The sequence below is a fragment of the Odocoileus virginianus genome, chromosome 23 (assembly GCF_023699985.2).
Source record: "Odocoileus virginianus isolate 20LAN1187 ecotype Illinois chromosome 23, Ovbor_1.2, whole genome shotgun sequence".
NCBI lineage: Eukaryota > Metazoa > Chordata > Mammalia > Artiodactyla > Cervidae > Odocoileus > Odocoileus virginianus.
In genome coordinates, this window is record NC_069696.1 from 46470645 (window position 1) to 46485134 (window position 14490).

The 14490-nt window shown below is 41.8% G+C and overlaps 1 protein-coding gene across 1 annotated transcript in view; it reads right to left on the reverse strand.

Annotated features, from left to right (window-relative positions):
- Nucleotides 1-14490, reverse strand: part of STAB2 (stabilin 2) — a 164778-nt gene that overhangs the window by 141895 nt on the left and 8393 nt on the right. Inside the window, exons 4-5 of the mRNA XM_070454036.1 lie at nt 4549-4634; nt 3677-3746 (exon numbers count right to left, since the gene is read on the reverse strand). Of these exons, the coding sequence (XP_070310137.1) occupies nt 3677-3746; nt 4549-4634 (156 nt within the window). The remainder of the gene's footprint in view (nt 1-3676; nt 3747-4548; nt 4635-14490) is intronic.

Consider the following 14490-nt stretch of genomic DNA (forward strand, 5'->3'; position numbering starts at 1 on the left):
CTTCGGTCACAGGTGAGTGAAGGCTCTCCTTACTGTAGAACCGCTCCTGTCCTCACTTAATATCAATACTTCGGAGAAGGCAATGGCACCCCACTCCAGTACTCTTGTCTGGAAAATCCCATGGACAGAGCAGCCTGGTAGGCTGCAGTCCGTGGGGCCGTGAAGAGTCGGACATGATTGAGCGACTTCACTTTCACTTTTCCCTTTCATGCATCGGAGAAGGAAATGGCAACCCACTCCAGTGTTCTTGCCTGGAGAATCCAAGGGACGGGGGAGCCTGGTGGGCTGCTGTCTATGGAGTCGCACAGAGTCGGACACGACTGAAGCGACTTAGCAGCAGCAGCAGGAATATCAATACTTGCTTTCACCAAGTGCTCATGACATGCTGCTAAGAGCTTTTCTACAAGTTAATCCCATGAGGCAGGTATTATTCCTGTTTTATAGATGAGGAGGGCAATAGAGAGGTTAAATATCTTGCCTCAAATCCCATAGCAACTGGGCTTGGTTTCAAACTCAGGCCAGCCTGACTTGAAGCTGGTCTCTTGGCCATTATGGTCTAGAGCTACACTATCTGATATGGGAGCCACTAGTCACTTGGGCTATTTAAGTTTAAATTGAGTAACATGAGCTAAGGGGCTTCCCAAGTGGGGCTAGAGGTAAAGAACCTGCCTGCCAGTGCAGGAGATATAAGAGAGTCAGGTTCAATCCCTGGGTCAGGAAGATCCCTTGGAGGAGGGCAAAGCAACCCACTCAAGTATTCTTACCTGGAGAATCCCATGGACAGAGGAGCCTGGTGGGTTACAGTCCATGGGGTCGCAAAGGGTTGGACATAACTGAGGCGTCTTAGCATGCACACACGCCTTGCAGCTACCACGTTGGATAGTGAAGATCAGGACATTCCATCATCTCACAAAGTTCTGCAGGAACTAAGAACTGGGAGTCTTATCTTTCGAGTCTCAGTTTAGGTTTCCAATTTTCTGGCTCAAAAATTTGGGTTTTCAACAAACCACCTTGCTCCCTTTCACTTGCCCTTTCCCCAAGGCACAAAGAGGTGTAAAGAGAGGCCACTTTTTAAACTAAAAAATGTATGGAATTTCCATGTATGTCTATGCTCATTGGCAACCAACATCAGTTTCCTGGAGGTAACATGAGTTCATCTTCTTTCTAAACTTTCATCCACAAACAATTACTTGGCTTTCTTGCTAAGTAAGCAGTGTGGGATTCTGTCTTTCTTCCCATTTCAGTATTTATTTAAAATATGTGATTTAAATTGTATTATGGCAAGGGAGGGACAATTTGTTTATCATGTTCTTGGTAAACAATTGGTTGATTACATTTTACTGCCTTTTAATGTATTAGTTTGGCCAAAAAGTTCATTCAGGTTTTTCCATAAGTTGTTACAGAAAAACGCAGATGATCTTTTTGGCCAATCCAATATAATGTTAAAGAAACACTCAGAATGCTAACATCTGGTTTAAATTTGCTTTTGCTAACACTCTTATGAAATAATCTTTTATAAAGTGATGGATTAAAAAAAAACATTAGATTTTGAGGGAACACTAGGAAATAGCAGGTATTAATAAGTCATAATAATTGCTAACACTTGTTGTGCACTGATTATCTCATTAGATCCTCGTGATAATTCTAAAGGAGGCAATGTTGTTTCTATTTTTACAAAAGAAGATGCAGAAAGTGTGCTCAGTAAACTTGCAGCAGCCCTGGGACTGAAACTCAGTCTGAGTCTAAATCTAATCACCTCAACACCATGCCTACCAACACCCATGCTTCTGGGTCAGGACAGAAGCAGATAAAGACAGCATCAGGCTTCAAGGACCCCATGGATTAGAGGGAGATAATATCTTCATTATTACAAAGGAAACTTGCTGTAGAGTATACAAACTCACAGGGGTGGGATGTCTGTATTTTTCTTGCCAAAAATATTTGAATCAATGCAGTACCTACCAAATACGATTTTTCCATAAAAGCCAAACCAAAGTGGTATTAGAGAAAGGTCACCTGACCTATCCTTTTTTGGGAGACTAAGGATCTGGCAGATACTGTCCCTACCATGCTCACATTCTTAGACCTCACCAAGTCCACATGTTCAGCTCCCCTCCAGCAGTAGTAGCCTGTGGGCACTTCCTGGGACAGCTGCTCCACCAGCTGCTTCACTGGGGGCTGGAAGTGCCAGGAAATGAATGACTCTGCCCTAATGACCACATGTGCTAGCTTCCTGTTGCTATTGTAACAAATTGCCACAAACCTAGTGTCTTAAACCACACGTATTTACTGTCTTACAGTTTGGGAGGTCAGAAACCCAAAGCAGTTATACTAAGATCAATCAATGTGTTGGTGGTTCCATTCCTTTCTGGAGGGGAGCATTCTTTCCCCGCCTTTTCCAGCTTTGAGATGCTGCCCACACTGCCTGGCTTGTGGCCCCCTCCACCTTCAAACACAGCAAGACAGAGTCTTTCTCCCATCTCGCCACTCTTACATCTCATCACATGTGAGATCTTTCACACATCAGAAGGTACACATCTGTATCTTCTGTCTCTATCTCCCTCCTCCACATTTAAGGACCTTTGTGATGCCATTGGGTTCACCAGGATAATCCTGGATAATCTCTTCATGGTAAAGTCAGATGATTAGCAACTGTAATTTCAGTTCAGTTCAGTCACTCAGTCGTGTCCGACTCTGCGACCCCATGGACTGCAGCATGCCAGGCTTCCCTGTCCATCACCAACTCCTGGAGCTTGCTTATACTCATGCCCATTGAGTCGGTGATGCCATCCAACTATCTCATCCTTTGTCATCTGCTACCTTAATTTCCCCTTGCCATGGAAGGCAACATATTCCTAGGCCCATGGTAGCATGTGGACATTTTGGTGGTGAGGGAGTGGGGTTCTATTATTCTGCCTACTACCCTGAGGCTCCCTCTCCTCTCAGGTGAGGTAACTCCAAGGTGAGTGTTCTTTGCAGACTCCAGAGTTCCCTGGGGGATTAAGCTCTGGTCATCCACGCTGGTCTCTGGCTTCACAGCACACCCTTTATTTCTTCTATGTCACTTGCTTAGTGTTTCCCTGGGTCCCCTCTCAAATATACTACTTATATGAGAACATTTGCAGAATGGGTCAACTTCTGGGGAGAACCAACAATGAGCGAGTGGACAAACCCATGTTGGGGACAAATCCATAATCAGCAAAATGGGACCAACAGCCTCTGATGACTTCAGGTGTTTGTGAACTCCCGAAAGGAAGGGATGGGTTAGAATGTGTTGGGACCTGTGGTGGCTATAGAAGACCCTGGGGAGAAGGTCAGAGTTGAGACCACAGTCTAGAAAGACCTCAGGGAGTAGCTGGGCAGGAAAAGAACTGGTGGATGTTGGATCCTGGAGCCTAGAGCGAGGTAATCCTATGACCCCGAGTTTGTCAGGAAGCATTCCTGGTGAGGGGCTGCCTGCAAGTGCCGAAAACCACAGACATACTGTCCGTCCTTTCAGACTCTGCCTTTTAAAAGACTTACTGTCAACTCTTTGTCTTGTCTGTGCAGCCTTGGTTTGGAGAATTGTTCTGCATTCCCCTCCAAGGAACTTTGTTTCTGGGGTGTTGAGGTGTATAAGCCATGTCTGACTTTGGACCTTTACAAATGCATTCGACGACACCAAAGCGAGACATACCTGCCGAACAGCTGGGCCCAAATACGTTGTCAGCAGCGCAAATTTCACAGGCTGTTCCACTGAATCCTTCCTGCAGGACATCAGCGGGGAGGGTGTTAGACCCAAGTAATCTGTGTTACCCACGAAGACCACAGATTTCTAGCTATCTGGTCAGCATTCGTTTCTCAAATGGATCTTCCCTCTGTGTCTGTCCTGAAACTCTCTTTCTTCTTTGCTCTTTTCTGTGTTATAATTTGTACATTCATTCCTTGAATCAGTCTGGAGCTAAGAGTCTGGAGCTCTTCTGAAGAAAGCTGCTTCAAAGGTATAACTAGAGAACCAGCTCTGACAGCCACATCCTAAATCTACCCAAAGGTGAAATGAGTATGTTCTCAGTTTTGCATTTCTAAAGACAGTTGAGCCCAATTCTTTCAGAAGGATTTCTTTGTATTCCCATAGTTTAAGGCTTCAAGCTTGCAAACAGTCCCTTTCATGGGATAGCAAAGAAATTCCTCAATTGGCAGATGAAGCGCTCACCTATGGGCCTGAGTACAGCTCCAAAGACTAGTCTGCTAATAGTGGTGACTTTGAAGGGTAACAAGGACACAATTTCTAGAGCCCTGCGTTGTTCTCATCTCAGTTTTTCAAGTATAATCGCTTCAGTATTATTATTCAATTCATTTTACAGATGGATTCACTTCAGGCTGAGCAGTTAACTGACTTGCTCTAAGGTCCCCCAGCATGTAACGTGTCACTTTATTGCCCCCTGCATACACTTCCCCCACCACTAATATCGCTGCTTCTTAGAGTCTTCACCCAGTGCGTGTTTCAGAGGGGCAACAGGTAAGAAGAAAGCAGAGTCAGGAAGGAGGAGAACACTGTTTTGAACTTACTTGGCATAAGCAGCTTCCATTTCCTTCCATGCCATCAGCACAATGGCCCCGGCCGCTGCAGGGGGACCTTGCTCCTCCCGGGCACTCTGGGGAATCAAAGGGCAGATAAATTCATTGGAAACTGCACAAGCATTCTGCAAGGATGCATGAAGCATCTGCGAGGTGCCAGGGATAAGAAATAATTGAAGACCCTGCAGGCATCATCTAGGGTTACGTAGGGGAGAGGAGTGGATCACAATGTAGTCAGGGACTGTACTAGGACCCATCAAACCTTCTGTCCTTTCTTGAGCATTTGCTGTTCACTATACAATCAACTAATTAACTCATCCCCATCACAACCCCCAGGGGTTTTATGCTTCTTAGGCTGCTGGGACGTGATGAGTCAGTGGGTCTTTGCATGGGAACGGTTATGTTGTGTATGGGCGGGGTGTCAGGCAGGATCCACAGTGCTTCAGCCAGGGTCTGCTGTGAATGAGCTTAACAAGGAGTGAGTGTCTGGACATTTAAGTGGACCAAGACTTGCTTCAGAGGAAAGTGCAGCCCCGGGCAGCTGGTGGAAGACCAGCTCTCCTGCCCACATGGAGCTTATATTCCAGATTTCAATTAACACTGGGGACACAAGGTCAAAAGATATACTCTGTAACTTCAGGATGATCTCAGTCTAATGCCTTCATTTAGAAATTATTTTTCATCAGAATATAGCAGGAATGAGAGAGGAGACATTGCCACAAATCTTAGAGACATTAAAAGGATAATAAGCAGATACTAGGAACAACTTTATGCCAATAAACTTGACAGTGTAGATGAGGTAAATAAATTCATTGTTCCAAATTACCAAAGATCTTCCCTGGTGTCTCAGGTGGTAAAGAATCTGCCTGCAATTTGAGAGACCTGAGTTCAATCCCTGGAGAAGGCAATGGCAACCCACTCCAGTGCTCTTGTCTGGGAAGTCTTGTGGACACAGGAGCCTGGCGGGCTACAGTCCATGGGGTCGCAAAGAGTTGGACATGACTGAGTGACTAACACACAGACACCAGAGATCATTCAAGTGAAAATAGATAACCTCAGTATCCTTGTATCTATTTAAGAAATTTAATTTGAAGTTAAAATCCTCCCCACAAGGAAAACTCCACGCCAATGGATTCACTGGTGAATGTTACCTCACACTTGAGGAAGAAATCATATCAATTATAAAAAAACTCTTCTAAAAGTTGAAGAAGAGAGAACACTTCCCAGTTCATTCTATACAAAGAGCATTATTACTCTGATCCCCAAACCTGACAAATACATCACAGGAAAACTACAGACCGACATCCCTAATGAAAATACATGTAAATCCTTTAAAATCTAGAACAAATATTGAACATTAAAAAATTCTAAACAAAATTATGCCCACTGAATCCAATGGTATACAAAACATAATACATCCTGCTGCTGCTGCTAAGTTGCTTCAGGGTGTCCGACTCTGTGTGACCCCATAGACGGCAGCCCACCAGGCTCCCCTGTCCCTGGGATTCTCCAGGCAAGAGTACTGGAGTGGGTTGCCATTGCCTTCTCTGATAATACATCATGGTAAGTGCAGTAAAGTAAGAAAAAAAGACTCAAAATGGATACAGATTGGAAAAGAAAGGAAAATTTTCTTGATTCTCAGACAATATGATTTTCCACATAGAAAATTCAAAACAATCTCCAAAAATTCATTAGAACTAATACATGAATTTATAAGTTCTCAGGACACAAGGACACAAACAAAAATCAATTATATTTCTATAAACTAACATGAAACTGCTGATAATTGAAATAAAAGTATATAAGTAAACTTCACACCAAAGTCAAAACTCAGGTGTGAAAACAACAAGAATTGTGCAAAATCTGTAAGATAAAATCTATAAAACACTGACAAAAATAATTTTAAAATTCCAGATACACTGTGGTTATGGATTAAAAAAGTCAATATTTTAGGTTGTCCCTAAACTGATCTATAGATTCATTGCAATTTTAGTTAAAATCCTGGCAGGATTTTTTGGGTAGAAATTGATAAACTGATTCTAGACTTTATATGGAAAAGTAAAAGAATTAGAGTAACCAAGTTAATTTTGAAAATGACCAAATTGGAAGATTTACACTACTTAATTTCAAGACTTACTATAAAGCTACAGTAATCATGATAGTGTGGTAAGGTGAAGGCATAAACACATACATCAATGGAGCAGAACAGAGTCCAGAATAAGATCCACATATTGATGATTAATTTATTTTATACAAGGGCCCAAAGGCAATTCAATGGACCGAGCATAGCTTTTTCAAGGAATGATGGTGGAATTATCAGATATTTGTATAAAAAGAAATGAACTGTGATTCATACCACAAGTCACATGCTAAAGTTAACTTGTAATGGATGATAGACCTAAAAGTAATGCCTAAAACTACAAAGTTTCTAGGAGGAAATACAGAAGAAAATCTTTGTGATATTAGATTAGGCAAAGATTTCTAGATATGATACAAAAAGCAATTTTTATGAAAGAAAAATTGAAATATTTGACATCACCAAAACTAAGAATGCTTGCTTCTCAAAAGGTACTGTTTGGAGGGTGAAAAGACAAGCAAGCCACAGACTTTGAGAAAACATTTATAAATCATATACCAAATAAAAGACATATCTCAAATAGTTAAAGGACTCTCAAAACTCAATAGTAAGAAAACAACCTGAATGATACATTAATAGCAAATAAACACACAAACCACGGAAATTAAAAGAAGTTGCCATAAAATGCCTCTGATCAGAATGGCTGAGATTAAGAAAAAAATCTGATTATACCTAGTGCTATTAAGGATACCAAACAATTTGAACTTTCACACGTTGTCGGTGGGAATGAAAAAATGACGCAGACACTTTGGAAGAGTTTGGCAGTTCTTATAAAGTTAAAATACATTCAATGTTCAATCCAGGACTCCCACTTCTAAGTATTTACTTTCAAGTGAAATGAACGCTAATGTTCACATTAAAACCTGTACATGAATGTTCATAGCAGCTTTACTCATAGTTGCACCAAACTGGAAACCCAAATGTCTTTCAGCTGGTGAATAGATGAACTGGGTAGATGATGGTGGACTATGAAACATTAGAATGAACTGCTGATCTTGCAACATGGATGAACCTCAAACGCATATGCTAAGCAAGAGAAAACAGACTCACAAAGGTACATACTGCAGGACACAAAGGCACAGTGACAGGCAGAGGAAACAGATCAGTATTGGCCAGGGCTGGGAGTTGAGGGAGAACTTGACCACGAAGAGTGTTTTGGGGAATGACCTAGCTGTTCTCTATCTTGATTGTGGTCCTTGTTACACAACTGTTTAGGTTCATTAAAGTGTGTATAACTTTACACCAAAACGGAGAATTTTACTGTATGTAAATTATGACAAGCATAAATGAAAAATCCATTAGCAGATCATGTTCTTCAATGACAGATTTGGAAAAAGTAGTCAATGTCCCTATAAATAATTAAACTTTACTTCCATGTAGACCTCAGGGGTGTCTACTTCCATAGTTTATACTCACTGGAAAGGAAAACAAATTACGACACTAGAGTCAGAAAGGGCTATTTTTAAACACATGGTAAACAATTTCCTACCTTCAACCTCTAATTTTTTTCATTTGAATGCTTCAGTGTAGTTGTAAAAATATCCATGTTCAGGATGTATATTTCTTCAGGTCCAAAAAACTATTCAGCACACCACTGGGCCAGATGCTGGGCTTAGAAAGACCAATATGACTTGTTTATCCTTTCTGTATTGTCCTGTTTTATTATTATAGTTGTTGTTAGCAATCGAGACTCAGGTGGAATGCTAAGCACTGTATACATACTGCATCAGTGTATTTAATCTCCACAACTGTGAATTATTACTCTTCACCCTATGGAGTGGTTATATTCACCATTTTATCTATGAGGATACTGAGGAATTCATAGGTAGGTCACCAGGCCGCTGGGATCAGAGATAACGATTCACACGGGCCTGGTCTGACTAAAGCCTTGTGATTGTGCTTCTCTGAATGAATTGCTTATAATTACTTGAAATGGCTTAAATATTTTATGAGTCATTCATTTAATGAATTAGTTAAACCTTCACTAAGTGCCCTCAATTATCTTCAAAGCTGGTAATGTTTCCTCCATGTCCTCACCAGAAAGTGAAGATTTAGTGAGGACAAAAAAGGCCCTGAATGCAGGGAGGGGCTGATAAGGCAACCTCGGTGCTTCAGGCTGATTTCTCAAGAGGTGCCCTGATGCCTCCTACTCTGAAATGAGCAGCCTGATCCATTCAGGGCCCATTGAGTCTCTGCCTATGGTGGGGCTAAGGGTGGGGGCGACTGCCGGCTGGAATTGGCTGTCTCCGGGAGTCTTCCTGAGCCTAAGCATCACATATTCTGCAGGGGATGTGAGGCTTTCTCTGCAGCGTGTTCCTCTTTCTGGCTGGTGACTTGTGACCCAGCAGGATAAAGGGTAAAGTGAATGCTTACTGTTATGGACTGGATATCTGTGCTCCCCAACTCATATTCTAATACCCTGACTAGGAGGGCAGGCCTTTGGGACATCATTAAGTTTGAATGAGATCATGAGGGTTGGGACCCCAAGATGAGTCTAGAGCCCTTATAACAGAAGAGGGATCAGAGCTCTCTCTGCCATGTGAGGCCACAGAGAGAAGGCAGCCATCTGCAGGCCAGAAAGAAGGCCCTCCCTGGGAACCAAACACTGCTGGCATGGTGAACTTGGACTTCCCAGCCCCTAGAACTATGAGAAATAAATGTCTGTTGTTATGGTATTCTGTTATGGCAACTTCAGCAGACCAACCCACTACTGTCCCCACATTTCTGAAGGGCAAGACTTTGCTTTGACCTGAGGCATCAGGGTGACCCATGGGGTCCACAGAAAGGCAGACACTGGTGGGAAGAAAAATAATAAACACAAGGGATCACAAGCAATATAAAAAATGAGATGTACAGAAATGTCCTAAGTGGGGAGTAGTTATCAGTTCAACAATAGATGGAGAGAACTTGTTGAATACGTATTATTGCTAAGCAGTTTGCATATGTGGTCTCATTTGCATAACAACTCTACAGGAAGCTCTCATACTTATCTTCCTTTCCAGGTTACAGATAACAAAACTGAGGCTCAGAGAGGTAAGTAACTTGCCCAAGATCACAGGTCTGGTAAGTGCTGGAGTTGCCATTGCAATCAGGCCCGACTCCAGATTTTGAGTCCGTAACACCAGGCCAGAGTACACAAGCTCAGTAGCTTAGAATATAAAACTAAACCAAGACACGCCTCCTGAACTAAAGAGGCCAGCCAGTGATCTGAGAACCACAGAAACAGAATTGGTAAGTAGCATATTCTGAATGCCTACTATCCGCCAGGCACATCCTAGGTACTTTATATGTACCAGCTCCCTTAGTCCTCAGCACCGCCTTTGGCGGCGGGCATAATACCACCAGGGCTTCCTAGGTGGCGCTAGTGGTAAAGAACCAGCCTGCCAATGCAGGAGACATGAGAGTTCAATCCCTGGACTGGAAGATCCCCTGGAGAAGGGAATGGCAACCCATTCCAGTAATCTTGCCTGGGAAATCTCATGGACAGAGAAGCCTGGTGGGCTGAAGTCCATAGGGCCACAAAGAGTCGGACACGACTGAAGCAACTTAGCACCCACGCATGTTACCACTACCATTTCCGTTTTAAGGAAGAGAAAACTGAGACCAGAGGATTAATTTACCACATAAAACATAGGATGCCAGTTAAATTTCAACTGCAGATAAACAATGAAAATTTTTTAGAATAAGCATGTCCCAAACACTGTATGCCTATTTGTTGTTTATCTGCAATTGACTTAACTGGGTATCCCCTAGTGTTATTTGATAAATCTGGCAACTGGGCAGGGAGGGTAAGTAACTAGCAAGGTCGCAGAAGGAGAATGTGGCAAAGGCAATTTAACTTCAGTGCTTATAACCTTTGCCTCTTAGTGCCAGATTGGAACCAGGGGGTACTCGGGTGTCAGGGAATCAGCTCCAGGCAGGTGACAGGCTCCCAGCTAACAGGGAAAGCAAGTTTGCCAGGAGCAGGCTCATGGGGGACAGGCTGCTTTCCCAGCAGTGGACTTGGCAAGACAACCAAGTATTTGGGTAAGGAGACAGGAACGGGATGTCGCTGGGGCTCTGCAGAAGACGGCCCTTGTTTCCCGTTCTGTTCTGCAGTTACTAGCTGGCTCTCCTTGGGCAAGCTGCAAAATGCCTCAAAGTCCCAGGGTTTTCACCTGGCCTCTCAGATGTGTCTGTTTTCTCCCATCTGTTTTTGCATCCCTACCCCTCAATCTGTGAGCTCCTTGTGCGTAGAGACTGGGCTTATCATGTAGGAGACCATGAGCAGCATATGGCAAGGCTCAAGAAATGCCTGAATTCTGTAAGTTGGCCAACCCTGGAAGGAACTCTGGGAAAAAGCTAGCAGGAGTGTGAGAGTATGGAGAATCGTCATTTGTCATCTTATGTCGAATGTTTTAGCAATTTGTGAAAACACCTTGTTAGGTTTTAAAACCAAAAATTTAAAAGTGTACATTTCTTTTTTGCTTCTCAAATCATTTTCTATCACCTCAGGCCCCTTCTGTGGTGTTGGAGAAGACTCTTGAGAGTCCCTTGGACTGCAAGGAGATTGACTGGAGATCAAACCAGGCAATCCTAAATGATGCTGGGATAGATCGAAGGCAGGAGGAAAAAGGGGACGACAGAGGATGAGATGGTTGGATGGCATCACTGACTCAATGGACCTGAGTTTGAGCAAGTTCCAGAGATGGTGAAGGACAGGGCAGCCAGGCGTGCTGCAATCCACGGGGTTGCAAAGAGTTGGACACGACTGAGCAACTGAACCAAGAACAACAGGCCCTCATTAGGAAAAAAAGTTGGTGAGAATTGACATTCTCAGCATCCACCCTTGAACAAGCTCTTCTAGAATTTGTTCTCAAGGCATGTTTCTGAAACCTGGGGGAGGGCTCAGGCAGCTGATAAAGCTATTTTTGGTCATTATCACATTTCCCTTTGGTCACCACTGCTCTGAGGGTCTCACATCGTGACTTTGCTCACGCAGGAGGCTTACCCAGACAAGCTGTCAGCAAATCATCATACGTTCTGTTCTTTCAAAGGCAGATAACAAACTTCCTGGCCAGCAAGAGGCCAGGGACCTCCCTGTAACTTTATCTCCCAAGGAACTCCAGAGGTGGCCACTTGTGACACTGTCTTTGTTTCAAAGTCTGCTGCACAGTGCTAGACAGAGACTATATCCTGGTTTGTAAAAATGGCGAATATTCCATTGACAACTCTAGCTGGAATTGTCTGCCTGGGAAACTGATATGAAACTAGCTTCCTCGTGTGAACTAAGTGTGAATTTGTCACTCAAAGCCAACAAGGACATGTCTCACAGAGTGTTTTCACGTAGTCCATTATTTGCAACCCAGGCAGTGAATGGCAGGAAACATACAAGAGGAAAGGATAAGAAGTCTGAAGATGCAGTGACACGATGCAAAAAAATAAATGTGCCTAATTTGATGACATTGACTTCACAAAACATCAAGGCCATTTCTATGTGAAATAATCAGATTGAAACAATTGAGTTTCTCTGTAACCCTACACCCACATTGTTTTTCTGAAGCTCTTGAGATTTTGCACAAATCTGCTAAAGTTCACAGTAGGATAAAAAAGAACTGGGATGTTCAAATTGAAACATCCATTTCCTCTGAAATAGAAAATTGGTTGTTCAAATGTGATTAAGGTTCAAGGTTAAAAATGTTTTTGTGCTTATGAGAAGAGACTCTCATACACAGTTTTGATAAGGCTGTACAAGTTTTAATGAGGGAGAAGCAAGGTACACCTGAGTAGAAACATCTTCCTGACATCAGGATGACACATTTTTTTCCCCCAGGGGAGAATTCCTGCCTTATTCCTAATTTTAGAAGATGAGTCAGTTTTTTCTTTGTGCTTCTCTGTGTTTTCTGTTTTCAGAGTTGATCATCAAATTGTCTAATTTTGAATAAGGCAATATGAAGGTAATTTTAAAAGTAACCCAGAGGTGTTGACTGTGAATGTCTTTGTCAACGGCATTGAGAAGGAAGTGGATTCTGCCCTTGCCTTGGAAAGAAGCCTGTTCCAGGGCTTGTACTTCCTCAAAAAGAAGGATGGACATATGTCAGTGGCTCTGAAATGGCCTTATGCTTTCAGCAATGTAAAGCAATAATCAAGATCTCACTTGTCATCACTGCAAAATGGGAGAGGTGAAATACACAGCCAAATAGAGCATTTATCTCTTTCCTGAGCCAAAGGAAGGAAATCTTTTGAGATGTTTGGTATGTTTGGAAGATGAAGATAAATGGGAGGGTCCTTCTGCCTCAACGAGAGAACAGCAGAAAAATGTTCTGGCCTTGGTTTCCACATTTTGCTTCTCTGGCCTTTAGACCTATCACAAGGAAAGGCCTGAACATTCAAGGAAATCTGTGACTCCTTCGATTGTAGGTGCAAGTATCGCCACAATTTTGGTATAGCCAGTGTGATGCATGAAACCCACCAGAGATTTTAATCCTGTTGGCTGTTTTATGAGTGACTTGCTGTTTAAAAGGAGTTCAGAGAAAGAGAGTCATTTTATCTCCCTTTCATGATCAGAGGTCTGTTTGACCCTGATTCTCTCATTCATTCATTCATTCATAAAATGTTTACACAAAGCTTTCTTTGTGTTACAGACTCTGCTAAGTACTTTCCTGAGTATACATTCCTGAGTATATATTTGAAAAGAGATATGCACCCCAATATTCATATCAGCATTATTTACAATTGCCAAGATAAGATATTAAAGCAACCCAAGATTCCATCAACCGATGAATGGATAAAGAAGATGTGGTATACATAATGGAATATGACTCAGTCGTAAAAAGAGAATGAAATTTTGCCATTTGCAACAACACGGATGAACTTGGACAGTATTATGCTAAGTGAAATAAATCAGAGAATGACAAATATTGTATGATGTTGCTTATATATGGGGTCTAAAAATATAACGACTAGTTAGTATAAGCAACCTTATATAGAGATATAGAGAATAGATATAGAGAATGAACTAGTGGTTACCTATGGGAGAGAAGGAAGGGAGAGAGGCAAATATTGAGGTAGGAGATTAAGAGGTACAAACTATCTGCTAGGAAATAAGCTACAAGGATATGCTGTACAACACAGGCAATATAGACAGTATTTTATAAGTGGGGTGTAAACTTTAAAAAATTGTAATCATTGTATTGTATACCTGTAACTTATATAATATTGTACAACAATTACAATTAGTAAAACCATGGGAACAAATAAAAAATACTTGTAGAAAAAAAAATTAGAGACACACTGGGAACTCCTTTTTTGTTTTTTTTAAGACAAATTCTGCTGCAGGCAGTGGGACAGAGTGGAGAGAGAGCAGACTGTGGTGACAGGCAACCCTGAACTTGAGTGTGTTTTGTTTACTGACCCCAAAGAGACAAGCAAGAGATAATCTTTAAATTGTATTTCTCATAGGCAGGATGGGACTTAAAGACTTAAGAAAACTTAAAGATTTGTTTTAAGAATTAAATCAGATTATACAGGCCAACTACTTCTCTAGTACGTAAAGTTGGCAGTATTGAGTAAATTGAAATTATTGTTCATTTAATCACTAGTTAAAAAAACAGGCAATGTTATGCATATAACATGGGCTCAACTATTTACAAGCAATATGGGGAAAAAAGGAACAAGGAAATAAGTCAAAGTATTTATAGTTTTCTATGTGTGATAGAATACAAGTCACTACTTTTTCCTCTTTATACCTCTCTAAATTTTACAAGCTATGTACAATTTGCTCATGTTATTTTAATGAGAAAACACAAAGCAAAAGA